Consider the following 16,252-nt stretch of genomic DNA (forward strand, 5'->3'; position numbering starts at 1 on the left):
GCTTTCGAGCTTGTGTTTGGAAATGGTTCAGATGCTTTCCAAACAAAGTGCCGTTTCCTCGTTCTATTTCGTGTTTCCTCGCTCTATTTTGTATGGTGAATTGAAAGTCTGGGTATAGAACTTTAGTCATTGAAGGCTGCTTTACCAACATGTCATCTTTCCTTTCCATTACCTCTATAAAATGAATCAAGGCTGGTCTGCTGGACCGTGCCCTGACTCGCCCTCTCCTCTCTTTTGCGTTTTTTTTTTCCTTTTGCACAGAACTTCCCCTGTTTTTAACTTATCCAAAGGTCTTCCTTGATTTGCTAATTTGAATACGGCTCAGAAAAGATAAAATTGTGCATAGATTCAATAGATCGTCGGCGCAACGTAATTACACTCTCCATAAGCCTTTTCCTCTTCTATACGAGAATAACTCCTCAATCTTTTCGTTACCTCAAACGGGAACAGAAATCAAGCATGCAAAGAAACACACTGTAACAGATACCATGACCTCAAATTGCCCATAAAAATTGACAGGAAAATCTAATTCGAAAGAGCAAAATTAGTCAGAATTGCAATGGAACAGAAAACAAAATGCCCACTTCCCAAAATCCTCTTGTAGCTAAATAACAACTGCCAGTCTGCTGCTAATCCAACACATGCATCAAAAGTAAACTCACGCAGTTGCGGATGCCTGAGCTGCAAGCCTTTCCTTGCCTCCTCAATGATGGACAGCTTAATACCCTTGCCCTTAGGAAGGGAGACCCAAGGCTTTGTTCCCTTTCCGATGATGAACACATTGCCCAAACGAGTAGCAAACTCGTGGCCCCAATGCATCTTGGATGTGAATGGTCTCAAAAAGTTCCCTTATGTTTTTCGCGGTTCTTGATAACTCCAACACGTCCCTGTTCCTTCCTCCAGTAACCATGACAACATTCCCGACATCAAATTTGATGAAGTCAGTGATCTTGTTGGCCTCAAGGTCAAGTTTGACGGTGTCATTAGCCTTGATCACAGGATCTGGGTAGCGGATAGTCCGGCCATCATAGGTGTTAAGGTATGGGATGCCTTTCTGCCCAAACTGGATTGAACGAACTTTGCAAAGCTTGAACTGCAATAAATGTATTCCATAAATCAGTGGATGGAAACAACATAAAATTTTTATTAAAATCTTTATGCATTCGGTATACTCAATGCAACCAACATAGCCCACAGAGAGATGAGAGACCAACCTTTGCCTCGTCATCCTAATGCTGTGGAGTCGGAATCGGCCCTTAGTGTCATAGAGGAGACGGAAGTTCTCATTTGTCTTGGGAATTGATACCACATCTAATAAATGAGATAATAAAAATATTAACATGCATATAGTCAATAACTGTATGACACAAATTGCAATTCGCAATAGTCATCTGCAAACACGATTACCCTGCATATAAACATAGAACTAGCGACCAATGACAAATAAATTATCCTATTAAGTAATATAATATTGGCATATATATTGGGTGCCACTGTTCTCACATAGCTGCCAAAAAGAAACAATTCACTCTACAGTTAACAGTAAATGATAAAACATGTATTGGCAAGCAAAAACACTGTCCTGCAGATCAAAAGACAAACATTATACACATAAATGCTCCCTCCCTGGAAGGGCATTTGTGATATCATCCACTGCTTCCAGTGGAAACCTTGAAACAGAAAAGAGCACACTGAGGTCTCAAAAGGAGAAGTGAGGCATCAACATACCCATGAAACCAGCAGGGTAAGTCTTATCTGTCCTGACTTTGTTGTCAACAAGAACATGGCGCTGCATCAGGATGGCAATGACCTCACGATACGTAAGAGCATATTTCAGCCTGTTACGCAGAATGAGGATCAAGGGCAAACATTCCCTGGATTTGTGAGGTCCAGAGGATGGCTTAGGCGCCTGCACATCCAGAGATGACATTAGAATGCAGAATGAAAGACATTGAAAAGGCAAAGCAACAATTCGCGTAAAAGAAAAAGGGGATTCAACAGGTCACTTACAAATGCACCGCCCTAGCTTGTCGAGCATCCAATGCTTGGGAGCATTGAGCCTCTTTAAATGCTTCTTCAATCCACGTGCCTGCAATGTGCAAGAACATTACAATTGATGAGGAAAAAGGTTGGGGGAAAAAAAAAAAACCAAACTTCCTTGGACTGATAACGGGGAACATCGAATTATCATGTGCCCGATGACTTCGCAGCTGAACAAATTCCGCCATCCCAAAAAAAACCCACAAACTTGCTGCGCCTTCAGGGCTCAGATCGTTCCAAACAAAACTCAAAATCAACTAATTGCTTACTCCTCAGCGCAAACACATCCATTAAAAAAGCTAACTTGACAAAGCCCACCCACGAAAAATTAGAGCAAAACAATCAATTCACTCCGCAATGAGGCGGGCGCCAGGCATCAACAAAGCCCTCATCCCGTCCAAACACTCCACCAGACAAAGAAACAAAGACGCTGGAGCTCGCGAGCTCATCACCACCCTCACGCAACCCTCCAGTAACCCGCAAGTATTTGGCAACACTACTTCCGCACATCAAAAGGGATGTCGTCAACACACCACCATGCAAAACCTCCAATCTACAAAGCACTAGCGCGGCCAAAAACGCAAACCAAAAAGGCTACCCACGCAGAACGAGAAAGAAGATCCGAAGAGACACAGAGAGAGAGAGAGAGAGGGAGAGAGAAGAGAGGGTTGCTGACCATTTTGGTTGCTTCAGCTCAGACGAGACGGCGGAAGGAGCTCTTCCCCACCGGTCCTCCTGAAGTAGTAGCACTCGGTTTCCGCCGCTTTGAGCAAGCGAGAGAGACGGTGGATGGAGGTATGAGAGGGTTCCATCGAAACCCTAGGGTCCCTTTATTCCGTCTCTCCCGCGGTTTTGGGCTTTACGGGCTTCTCCTCCGGAAGCCCGAACAGGCCCACGACACCGAGGGCCGAGCAGGATCGGCCCAAGAACAACCGTTATGGGCCTTGAACCGAGATGGATCCGTGAAAACGTTTCTCTTCTCTAAATCATCTCATACGTAGGCTTTCGGGTAGGACTCAATTGATGATTTTCAACCCCGCAACCAAATCTAAACTGATCTATTATGTAACATAACATGTCATTTTTGGGGGGGTCAAAACATAACATGTCATTGTAAAAGTAACTTTTGAACATTACAAAAACGTAATGAAAAGATTCTTTCTTTTTCAATTTTTTATTATTTGTTTCTAGGAAAATCTCTTTAAATCTCAATCTAAATATAAAATGTGTAATTCAATTGAGATATTTTATGTATATGATAAAATAGACTATGTATGACAATTATTGCTACAGCACTACAAAAATAGTGCATTTTCGTATAATTTGAACGTGGAAAAGTGGAGAAAGAAAAGTGAGTTTACACTAGTTTTATAGCTAAGAATGAGTCACTGTATGCAGAGCATCCGTTTCAGGGAAAGAGAATCCTCAAGCTGATGCTGTTGCAACCTCATCACCTTCCATCTGTAAACGTCTACAAGAGAGAGAGAGAGAGAGAGATGCCTTCTTCGGTTTTGACTTCATTCATTGAGATGACACTTGCGTTCAAGACCCCACTCTGCAAACTATTGCGTTGACCATTCATTCCCAGATTAGCCTGTTGAGTCTTTATTTTTAACTGTTTTAGGGCGGTTTGTTTCAGCCCGGTGAAGTTTCAGCGTCGGAACCGAACCTGATCGACCCTGATCTGGTGTCTGTAGGTGTCCATTTGAAATAGAAGTTGGTCCTTTTCTGTCGATCTAACTCGATTCAGGTGCAACTCTACGTGTACCGTCGGTCCTACTGCAAATGGGGCATGAACCTCGGTCATGTGCTCGGTGACATCAGATTCTTTGGTCGAGAATTTAGTGAACATGAAGACCGTCGTCACGCTTCCGAGCGAGTCACTAAATGTGCTTGTTTAGAGTGACGTGAATGAATGTGTGTCCTGGCGGATTACGCCTATAAATTGGCTGTCATGCGAGTCGCATTTGCGCTCAGACAATCAACAACACAGACGCGAAATGGCTTCTGGTGGCGGGCTATTCCCCTTCGCTCTTGTGACTCTGTTCCTCTGCCTCACCTTCCCATCTCCATCGCTGTCCTCTGATGACGATAAGGTGAAATTGTCCCTCTACTACGAAAGCCTGTGTCCCGGCAGCGCGGATTTCATAGCCAACCACCTCGTGAAGGCCATCGACAACGGTCTCATAAACATCATCGACCTCCAAATTGTCCCTTGGGGAAATGCTCAAATCGACAACCGCTCCGGAGCATTCATATGCCAGGTATAGTTTCAAAATTTTGTTCTTCTTCGTGTCAATTAGTTCTCTCGCCCAGTGATCAGGCCACTACCTGTTTATGTGTCCTCTGCAGCATGGTGAAGATGAATGCTACCTCAACACCATTCAAGCTTGTGCCATCGAGGTCTGGTCCGATCTGGTAAGCGTGGCTTCGAACTGCTCTGGCCTTTATCTATGTTTTTAGTCTATATACACCAAGTGCAGAAAGATTTCTCGCTTTTGGTTTGTATTGACTAAATTTGTTCTCTTAATGTATTGTACTCCGGTCCAGCAACCGCATTTCAATTTCATTCGCTGCGTGGAGGATAAGATCTCCAAGGGTGGGCTGCGATCGGGGAAGGTCTCTGCCGCGTATCAGGAAAAGCCCTCCTCAAATGTTGCAGCCTCAAAAGTGTGGGAGTCTTGTGCTGAAGAGCTAAAATTGGAGGAAGCAGGCATCTACAAGTGCTACACCAGCGGACGTGGAAGAGAGGTAAAGCCGAAATGCCGTAGTCATAAGCCAATGCATGCTCGCAGCATATTCTACCACTGTTTCACGATCGATAGATGAAGAAACTGATGCTTGTTTAAAGGGATTTGCTGCCCTCTCACCAGTCCTCTGTTTTTAAACCGTCTGATGCCTACTCGGCTTCATGGTGGTTCAAATTTTCCTCATATGCAGCTTGAACTACAGTACAAGACCGAGACCGACATGCTTATTCCGCCTCACGAGTACACGCCGTGGGTTACCGTGAATGACCAACCGCTCTACTATGTTCGTATCCTAATACCCCTGTCTCTGTCTATGTTTCTCTCTCTGTCTCTCGAGCTTGGATCTGATGCACTGTGGTTTGCAGGAATTCTTGAATTTCATGGACTTCGTGTGCAAGGCTTACAAGGGCAGCCTGGCAAAACCCCCCGCTTGCAACTCGACTCGTTGAGGAGCGATGAAGCAAGAGATACCACAAATCCTTTTAAGCACATATACGATCTCTGTTGATTTAGTGCGGCCCCTGTTTTTGGTCCCTTTAGACCAAATCAGCTAAAAATGGAAGGATTAAACCATTTATGGTTGGTTAACACTTAGTTTGTGCTATGTTTCTAAATAAAATTGCATGTTCAGCCAAACGAATCCATTGGCTACTGGTTTATCGAGTTTATGTTGCCGATTATTTTTGTTAGAGCATGGTCGTGTCATGCGGTTCTTGCTTTGGGTGTAGTTTGGCTGTCGATTTTATTGTTGCTTGAAATTACTTTGCAAATTGAGATCGCTTGATTTCGAATCATGACTAGATGGAACCGCATCTCGGATCTTATTTTTTAAGTACCTCGGTTTGGAAGGTGCAATTAGCCTCATCTAATGGATGAAACATACAATTAGCATCAACAGGATAATATAGTCCAAGATCTTTGGGAGTGATATACGGGCTATGAACGGGTATATGTTGCTATTTTTTGTAAAAGTACGTGGAAAAAATTTGGCACTCTTATAATCATAATTGAAAATGATGTTGTCATGACTTTACGTGGATGGTGCTACAACACTAAAAGAGCTTGCAAATTAGAATAGGAGTATTTGGATTGCAATTTACTGTTAAGATATCATATCTAATAATCGCATGCTATCGAAAGAATTTGATATGCATTCACGTGATCATGATATCCTGTAAGCACTTCGAAAATAACAAGTGATGATTAACAGATTACATCAAGAACAGGTTAATGAAAAGACATAAACTGATTAAAACATTAAACTTGTTTTACACGCATATAATATGCTGCGTGTTCTATGTGTATACTAATTGTTTTGTTCTATAAGAACGAGCATTGTTTATATGTTCAATTACCGCACAAAAGTCGGAAGCTTTACTCTATTAAAAAAGATCCACAAAGCAGGTCCTAATTTTCAAATTTTAAAAAATCGAGATTTCTTTTGACATAGATAATGAATCATATACACAAATATATGCTCTCGCTCTCCGATGCGATTTAAAATAAGGAGAATACAACTTAGAACCTAGATCCTATACAGGTCTTCCGTAAATAGAGGGATTCCCCCAAGCTGAAAATCTGACCAGAGGCATGCTGGAGTCTCTGCACTCCAACACCATCTCATTCCCGTTCTCTCCAATTGCCGCTGAATGACCTCTTCCCACAAATCAATCCCATGGCTTCCATCAAACTTGCTTGGCCTATTCTCCAACCATCCACGCCACAAGACCCCAATGGAACATCCAAACGTTCCCTCATTTCTTCCCAAGTTAGGAACCAGCCAAGGCAAGAGAAAAAGGGCGAGACAGAAAGAGACTCCACGGCTAGCCCTGCCTCTACCAGCTGCTGGCTTGGGAAATCTGACTCCATTGATTCCAAAATTGCATGGTAATACCTGATGTTCTTATCGAAAAAACTCGATGAAATTTCGCGATTTGCGGCTAGTTTCTCCTTGGCCCGAAGTTATTATGCCTCCGATGGTGGGATTTGCTATCACTTCCTTGGCCAATCTCAAGAACTCACCAACTTGCCTGTTGCTTCTCCTCTTTCCCATGTGTGGAAGACCATTACATAGAAGACCATCCATTGTGATTTCGCACCATTATTATTACCTCCTCTTTGGCTCAGTCTCTTCATCTCACTCACTAACGCATCGATCCTCATCTCTTCCACCACCAACTCTCCACCAAGAGGCTTTACTTGCTCTTGAAGCCTACTCTTTGCTTCCTCAAATTCGATCAAGCCTTTCTCATCGTCCAATTTCATCGAAGTCATCCTCAGAGCTACACGTCTCCTCGCCATTGCCATGGACTCGATCAATGCCCACCATTGGAACGCTTCTCCCATGTCAAAGTCTATAACATGCACGGCATCGATGTGTTTGGGCAAGGATTCGAGAATTGTTGAATTTGCCGCAAAATGGGCGAATCTCCCATGCGGGGATATTTGGTATATTGCATATGATGCTGGCTTGAAGTTCTTGAAAGCCTCTTGTTTTATGCAATTAAGGTCTTGTTTTCTGTTGAATATGTAGAAGGCGAGGCGATCCATTGCGTTGCCAAGCGGGTTTGCTCACTCGCCGATGCATCCTGAGATCACATCAAGGAGCTCGCTCTGCTCGTTTTCCATGGCCTCGCCATAAGCCTTAAGGAGATGAGGGAGGCCGAGTTTATAATCGACCTCCATTCCCTCGGATGGCAGGACTAAAGACGCTTGGACTGATGAGACATCGTTGCTGATCTCCGAGAATAGGGATGGAGTAGGGCTAGGAGTCCACCCCTTATCGTTGCAGCTCGAGATCGGCTCGAACCCATCGATCTCCATCAGGATAGTTTCAATAGGGTCCAATTTGCTATTCTTGGAGTGTTGAATCTCGCCGAGATTCGGTTAAAACTCGGAGGGCAAATAAGAGGGGGATAGAGACAGAGAGGAGTCCTCAGCATCGGTTAAGGGTGAACAAAATTCATGTCCTCCAACGCAGAATTCCGAATTGGGACAAGGCCCCATAACATGACCAACAGGATTGTTCATGACCTCAAAGATTGGCCACGAAGGGCCTGATTGTTTTGTGTTCTAGCTCGTGTTTATGAACATAATTCCTGTTTTTTTTTTTTTTTTTCGGAAACAAAAAAAAGAACAAAACGTGTTTGTTTGGATTTTGTTCAAAATTTATTTTTTGTTTCCGGGAACAAATTTGGAATAGAAACAAGAAACAAAAAACAATTTGTTTCTTGTTTCTAAAACACTTTCAAGAAAACAAATTTTTCTCTCTCATCGTTTTTTTTTTTCTTTTTTCTTTGGCCGGTGGCGGCCTTGGCCATGGGCGGCAATCGGCCGTCGAGGGCCGGTGACGTCGTCAGGGCCGGCGACCTCGTCGGAGTGTCAGGCCCCCAACGAGCCGAGCGTCGCCGGCCTGGCGAGGCTCATCCTCACCTTGGCCGGGCGAGCTCGAGCTCCCAGTTCGGCGAGGTCGACCTCGCCCGGCCACCGGCGAGGCTCGGCCTCGTCGGCCACCTTGCTAGGTTGGCGTCACTTGGTGGTGGCTCGGCGAGGCCGGCGTCGCCGATGGTCCGGGCGAGGTCGGCCTCGTCGGGCCACCGTTAGGCGCAAGCCTCGCTAGTGGTTGGCGAGCTCGGCCTCGCCGGGAACAGGCGAGCTCGAGCTCACCCGGCCAAGGTGAGGCCAAGCCTTGCCTAGCCACGGCGAGGCTCGGCCTGCCGGAGGGCGGTGAGCCTTGTTGTGGCCGGGCGAGGCTCTGCCGGCCCTCATCGGCCGGTCGGCGGCCATGGCTAACGGCGGCGACCGGCCAAAAGGAAGGAAAAGAAAAAGAAAAAAAAGGAAAAGAAAAAAATTAAAAAATTAAAAGAAACAAAAAAAATTATAAAAGTTTACCAAACATGTTTATGTTCTTTTTTATTCCAAGAATAAATTTACTAAAACGCGTTCTTGTTAAAAAATTATTCAATTTCTACTTACCATTCCTTACAATAATTTTTAAACGAAAAGTTCTAAACTCATCCGAAGGAACCCATGAAATTCTAACAGCATCGTCTTGTTGAAAATATTGTGGATTGTTTTTTTTTTTTTTTTTTGGAGGTTTTGGGGGAGCTTGATCGATGAGACGTCAAAGGTATTTGTACCGCGATTCATGCAATACAATAATGCAGACGAAGATGATAATAAAAGTAAATAAATTGTTCCAGCAAATTTCCTAGCTGGGGTCTTCTTCCTTTCTTTGCAGATGCTTTGGAGGATGTTACGTTGCGTGAGCGTTCACCACTGTACCACAATAAGCTTAATTGAATGTTACTTAATTCTTTTTTTTTTTTTTATCGTGTCTTTTCCAGGTTATTACCTTTCAACTCGTTAAAAATATCCTATAGTTACATTGAGAGAGAGAGAGAGAGAGGGTTATCCGATAGGCGTCTACGTCGAATTACAGCCGATCTGTCTCTCTTTGGGGCCAGAGATTGTCTTTTGTTATAATCATGAAAGAGTAGAGAGAGAGAGAGAGAGAGAGAGAGTTGAAGGGGGACCATCTTTGGTAGTAAAATCTCTACCGTACATTGAGATCCTCGTCTTCGTGAAATCCATTTTTTAGTACGCTGAAAGGACAAGAAGATGGACCACGAAATGAATGTTGGTTTTGCATGGCTAGCATTCTTATGGTCAGAGAGATTCTACTGGTATATTTAGGAGTTCGGTAGAAATCTATCCACAGGGCTCGCGACCAAGGCTCTAATTCCTTGGTTCGTCTTGCCTTTTGCTTCGTTTTGAATATGGTTAGCTCTTTAGTCTACAAAATTCGGGATTTATGACATCATTGACTCACAAGGGCTGCATGACTCCCACCCTAAGCCAGCAAGGGCATCGTGGCCCTTGCCAATGGCAATCGGCGAGGGCCCAACCACAATAAAAAAATAAATAAAGTAGAAAAAGAAATTTTTTTAAATATTATTAAAAATTATTTACATCGTCGTCATATCACTTGAGACACCGATGTCCACATTCGTGAATTGATCAAAATTGGTTAGATGGATTTAATTGGTAAAAGTGAAAAGTTTATGCTTAATTGATAAAAGCACAATAAGTTTTTTGAACAAGTTTTGGTTGTTGATCAGTATGACCGTGACTTATCCAATTGAAGATGGCGATCCCAAGAATTCTTTTTAGCAATCACCCTCTCTATGTTCCTCTCTTCCCCCTTTATGGAGATGCCAGCAAATCCTTTTTTATATTTTGCCCAAGAAATTCCCATGAACGAATGCAGATTTAGTGGAGCAAATCAAAGAACATTATTTTTGTTTCTGAAGATTGTCTTTTCTCTCTCAAATTCTTTTCTTTCTATTTCTCTGTCTTTTCGGCTCTTCCCATGCATGAGAATCCCCACCTTTCTTTTATGGCTCATAATATTGTGCTTTCAATTCCCACAAATCCTAATTTGGATCAAATGAGATATAACTTTAAGAAATAAGGATCTCTTTGCGTCTTGAATCCATATTGGCCGGAATTTTCAGGAAAACTGTTTTCTTGCTTTCCAAATTTGATTGAATAATGTAATCTTTCTTAGTTTAGCACTCCCTATGTGCGCCTACATGTTATCTTCGACCAATATAATGGATTGACAGGCTTGGCCAAAGCATCACAATTTTGTGGGCCTAGTCCAGATAATTCAAATAAACTTTGAATTTCCCTGCACCAATCCAATTAGAATGTAATTATATGTTCATTATTATTAATGTTATTAAATGACAAATACTCCTAGTCTACAATTTAATAACACTTTTGGTTAGCAGTTGAGACCAACTCTAGTTATCTATGTAATGAATGCTTGGATGGGTTGTCAAAATTTAGGTTTCAACACATTTGGTGCTAGTTTCAACTTCTTAAAGGCCTCTTGGAACCTATTTGGAAAATTCATTTGGTAACATTAGCTTTTTTTTTTCAAGGAATAGAATAGTGGCCAAGTAATAGGTTTGAAACAAAAATAATAAGTAAAAAAAAACTACTCCTTTGTTCTTGAGAACAGAGATGAAAAAAGATTTTTTTGAATGGAATTTGTTCCTGATAATAGAAATATTACCAAACACATCATTGATCATTGGTTTATGTATGAAGGTCCTGTTATCTATCGAACATATGAAAGGCAAGGCGATCCATCAAGTTGCCGTGCAGGTTTGTTCTCTTGCCAATGCATCGTGAGATCACATCTAGCAGCTCGCTCTGCTCGTTTTCCATGGCCTCTCCATATGCCTTAAGGAGATGGGGGAGGCCGAGTTTGATGTCAACATCATTAGTGATGTCCGAGTTATGACAGCATCATATTGTTGAGGATATTGTTCATTATTTTCCGAATGTTTCCGGAAAGTTTGATCAATGAGACGTCATGGGTGTTTATATATATGGATTATGCAATATCACATATAGATGAGGATTAAATTGATTAAATTATTTAAATAAATTTTAGAGTTTTATTCCAACAATTGTCCTTGCTGGGTCTTCTTCCTTTCTTGGCAGATATTGTGGAGGTTGTTACGTTGCGTGAGCGTTCACTACGATAACACAATAAGATTAATTAATTGTTACTTAATTGTTAAGGGCCATTATTGTGCCTTTTCTTGCTATTTACCTTTGAATCAGTCAGAAATATCCTCAAACTGAATTAGAAAAAGAGAGGAATGCGATGGACGTCAACGTCAAATTGCAGACATTCGGGATCTCTCATTATATTAGGGCCAAAGGTGATCTTTTATTATATTCTTGAAAGAGGGTTGAAGTGGGACCCTCTTCTGTTGTAAAACCTCTACGTGTCACAGGGATCCTCGTCTTCAAGAAACATATATTTTGGGAGAAGTATTAAAAAAGTCATAAACTTTTTGCATTTATGCCAATTTAATTTTAAACCTTTTTTGATGCCAATTTAATCATAAACATTTTTACTTGGTGCCAATTCAGTTATTTCCAGTCAATTTTGATCTAATTTTGCTGAGTGAGCGCCGAACCGACTGACATGACCCAATCGGCACAGATATGAACAATTTCTAATAATATTTTAATATTTTTTAATTTTTATTTTTTCTTCTCTCCTCCTTCCTCCAGCCACCTCGCAAGCCACCTCGCTAGTGGCTGCAAGCGCGAGGCTGCCCAGGTCAGCCTTGCATTGGACTGGCGAGGGTCGAGCCTTGCCGGTCATGGGCGAGGCTCGACCTCGCTAGATCCAGCGTGGGCAGCCTCGAGCTGGCCTTGCGTTGGACGGGGAGATATTTGGTGAGGTCAAGCCTTGCTAGATCCGGTGAGGGTGAGCCTCACCGCCTAGCGTGAGGCCGCCCTTGCAGCCATTGGCGAGGTGGCCAGCAAGATGAAGGAGAGAGAAGAAAAAGAAAAAAAAAAAAATTAAAATATTATTAAAATTTGTTTACGTTAGCGCCGATTAAGCCATGTCAACTAGTAGACATAAAGTTAGCAAAATCCAATCAAAATTGGCTGGAAATGACTGAAATGGCATAAAATAAGAAAGGTTTAGGACTAAATTTGTACTAAAAAAAAAATTTAGAACTAAATTGGTACAAATACAAAGGTTTATGACTTTTTAACACTTTCTTCCCATATATTCTAGTACGCTGAAAGGACAAGCAGATGTGGCCACAAAATGAATATTAGTTTTGCATGGCTAACAATTTTAAGGTCGGACGGGTTCTTCCAGTTTATTCGGGAATGTCTGCAAGACAGATTTGAAATGGATGAATTCTATCCAAAACGGGAACGCGATAAGCCTAAAAGTCGGGTTTGGTATGGCAGTTTCAAATCCAATCAAATAAGCATATCGGTCTTTGATCCCTGTTCAAACCCGCTTAAATCATTGCTACTCTTCTTCCACATTAAATTTCGAATAGAACTATTGTAGCACACAAAATATGTGAAAATCATCTCAAGCCATGTCATGATGGCTATCGTAATGTTTGTATGTTTTAGATTCAATAAAACGATGGATATAACCTGGTTTACTTTGAAGAAATTAGGGTCTTTGATAAGATGACTACACAGTGATGATTTGCCCTTCATGGTGATACCTGCTTATTAGGTTGTAAAATATGGAACTGTCTCACTTCCAAAGACTCATCTACTGTCTCCGCCCAATTAACAGTCGAATTTGCAACACATATCTACCGAACATCCCACCAAACTCTCTCTCTCTCTCTCTCTCTCACCTTTAATTGCCACCTCCAGCTCCAAGCCCGTGATGCCGTGATCTTGGATCGAGCACGAGGGGTTTTGCGAACGTCTAGCGAGAGAGAGAGAGAGAGAGAAGAGAGAGAGAGAGATTACTCCGGAAGATAGAGGGAGGACGAGGCCACAGAAGGAGTCGGGAATTAAAAGGAAAATGGTTATCAAATTATTGATTTTTTATAAAACAGATGTACACCGATGTCGCGACCTAAATTTTCAGGGGCAATCCTAAATTTTAGGTTAATGGATTACTAAGTCCTAAGACTTGGCTCGGACCCTCCCAAGTCCTACCAATCGCGACTTGAAATTAATCTATTTAAACATGCAATTCTATTCAATTTGGAGCCGCCACTAATCAATTAGGGTTGATTAGAAACCCAAATAAAGTATGGGAGAATACTTTATTTTTACGAACCAGAGATTCAATAGGTCGGGGACATGGTTACGCTAGATTAGTCTAACGCCCTTTCGGTACCTTTTATTTTTATTTTAAAAAAAAATATTTTGCAGGCAATGTTGATTAATTTAAATTTAAGCTACTAACATGCAAATGATGGTCATCGGGTGTACAATCAATAAAATAACATTAAAAAATGCTAATAAAAATGCATGCCCTAAACATGATTTCTAAATGACATGACACCTAATTTTTCTTTTTTTCTTTTTAAAATGTTAATTATGTGCAATCTTAATTTAAACTTAATATGCATGAATTTATTTTAATGACATGCGAGATGCAATTCATATGGTATGACTGAAACTTATCACTATATGTATGCAATCTAATTTTTATAATCCTAAATATCCATGTGCTACATGATATGGGATAAATGACATGGTATTTCTACATGCATGCTCTTTTTATTTTATTTTATTTTAATGATGATTCATTTTTAATGCATATATGCAACATATGCTAAATAATGATGATATGAGATTAATTATGAATTAACCTATTAACTAACCAATGAAATGATCTTTTATTTTTATTTTTTAATGACATAATGTTTTTTATTAAAAAGAAAACAACTTAATGGTGCAATGATCATCTTTTAGCATTTTCTTTTTATTAAAAAAAAAACTATAACTCATATGGCATGCATAACATTTTTTTTTTTTTGTTCATCTTTTTGTTCTATTAAATGAAAATTGACTTAATCTAAAAATATCTAAGTATGTTGCTTTAATATGAAATGTGCATGGACCTAAGTACCTAATATGATGCATGATATGTGATGAGCAAATAATAATAACATGCCAAAATAAAAATCCATCTATATAAATCAATGGCATTTTAATATGAATTAATGGTGCAAAGTAATTCATGAATTTGTCATAAAAAAATCGAAATAATCAAAAATCTAAGCCGACGTCTCGCGGCTCAATATTTTGATTATCATGATTTAATATGACAAATTTTCTAATTGGATAATAAATCAAAACAAATCAAGTTAGAATGAAAATAATAAATAAATAAAAAACTATGAAACCAGATATCTAAAAATTTACCTAGGCGACCCACGGTGGACTTGAAGAAATGGCGAGGAAGCGGTAATGGCCGAGCTGCGATGGTGGTTCGCCAAGGGTGATGAGTCCTCATAGCGGAATCTGGGGCTGTTCGTCGGAGGTCCGGCGAGGTCTGCAGCAAAACGAGAGGAGGCGCGGATGGTGATGGCGTAGCAAGGACGAGCAGGTCGTGCGGTGCGTTCGTCGGTTCTTGGGGACGCCGGTGAGAGGGACGACGGCTGTCGGATCAGCAGCGGGCGGGAGGATCACGTGCGGGGGTGCAATGGCGAGCGAGTAGCACGGCGGTGACTTTGTCGGAGGGAGTTCGGCGACCAGCCCGACGTCACTCGGGCGTACGGTGGCTTGATGAGCGGGCGGTGGAGGCGCAAGCAGGGCGAGCTCGCGGGTTGCAGCAGCAACGGTCGGGTCGAGTCTTGGCGGAGCTTCGGCGAGAGGGAAGCGGCGTCGGGTCGTCGCGGGTCGGTCGCGGGCGTTGCACGGTGAGTCGGAGGTCCGGTGTTGCGGATCGCGGCGACGAGGCGGAACAGGGCGTCGGGGCGGAACGGTTCGGGGCGGAGGCGACGGTGGCCGGATCGGCGGGTTGTAGGGAGCATCGGCTCGACGTCACAGGTAGGTCAAAGCAGTGACTGGAGCAGGGAGATGGTGTCGGAATCGTCGTTCGGTGAACACGAAAGAGGCAGCGATGGAGCCGGGCTATTGGCACGACGGAGGTCCGGATACGAGCATCGGCAATAGGGCTGGCACGGGTGCTCGCGGATGGAGGCGGCGGCGGGCGGCGAGGGTGCGGCGGCGTGGGGCACAATGAGCGGAGCGCGTGGGGACTCGCGAGAAGAAACCCACGAAGAAGATCAACAGTGCACAACTTTTTTTCTTTATTTTTTTGTTTTTCTCTCTCCCTCCGTCACTTCTCTCTGCTCTCTTTCTGTACACTTTTTCTTTTGACTTTTCTTCTTCTTCCCTCCTCTCTCTACATTCCCTGCACTCTCTCTGCAGAAGCAAAAGCTTCTCTTGACTTTGCCTTTTTGTTTTCTTTTTCCCTCGACGAAGAGAAATTGCCCCCACACTTTTTCTCTCTTTCAATTTTCTATTTTTTTCTCGGGACGAACAATGAAGAGAAGCCCCCTACTTATAAAACGAAAACTCGAGTTCGTTTCGCCCATGGAGATTTTCACTCAACCTCTCGCCGGTGGAGATTTTCGCTCAACCTCTCAACAACAAAGTGGCTCCAAAATCACACGGTTGAGTTTTTGAATTCAATTTTTCAAATTTGTTTTTTTAAAATTTTCCTATAATCAAAGATTATTTTCTATTTATATTTTTAAAATTAGGTGTCAACAGCTGCCCCTCTTTGAAGAGAAGCTCATAGAGGTTTCCTTCAAAGATAAATGACACCTAAATTTAAATCATGCAAAATGAATATGCAAATGCTAATTGTAATGACCTTTTTTTTTTTTTTAAAGAAATGGACTCAAATAAATGCAATGTCATGCAATAAAGAATGCCATGTAAATGCAATGATTTGGTCAAAAACATATATTTCAATGTGTCTATGCTCAATGAAATGCAAATGCAAAATGAATATGGAATGTATATGCAAATGTTAATAACCTCTTTTTCAAATAAATTTAATTCTTTTTGAAATGCAAGGTCATGCAATAATGCAATGATTTGGTCAAGAACGTAGATCTCAATGTGATGCTCAATGAAAT

At 41.9% G+C, this 16,252-nt stretch overlaps 1 protein-coding gene and 1 pseudogene across 1 annotated transcript; one reads left to right on the forward strand and one right to left on the reverse strand.

The window, feature by feature from the left end:
- Positions 1–404: 404 nt before the first annotated feature.
- On the reverse strand, positions 405–2,550 carry LOC120289970 (annotated as a pseudogene).
- A 1,490-nt stretch (positions 2,551–4,040) lies between these two features.
- LOC108956026 (gamma-interferon-responsive lysosomal thiol protein) lies at positions 4,041–5,239 on the forward strand. Its single transcript, XM_018864964.2, has 5 exons — positions 4,041–4,304; positions 4,393–4,458; positions 4,591–4,791; positions 4,981–5,073; positions 5,156–5,239. Exons 1-5 carry the CDS (start codon positions 4,041–4,043, stop codon positions 5,237–5,239), a joined length of 708 nt encoding a protein of 235 aa, XP_018720509.1.
- Positions 5,240–16,252: the final 11,013 nt, after the last annotated feature.

This window comes from Eucalyptus grandis, chromosome 11 (genome assembly GCF_016545825.1).
Source record: "Eucalyptus grandis isolate ANBG69807.140 chromosome 11, ASM1654582v1, whole genome shotgun sequence".
Classification (NCBI taxonomy): Eukaryota; Viridiplantae; Streptophyta; class Magnoliopsida; order Myrtales; family Myrtaceae; genus Eucalyptus; species Eucalyptus grandis.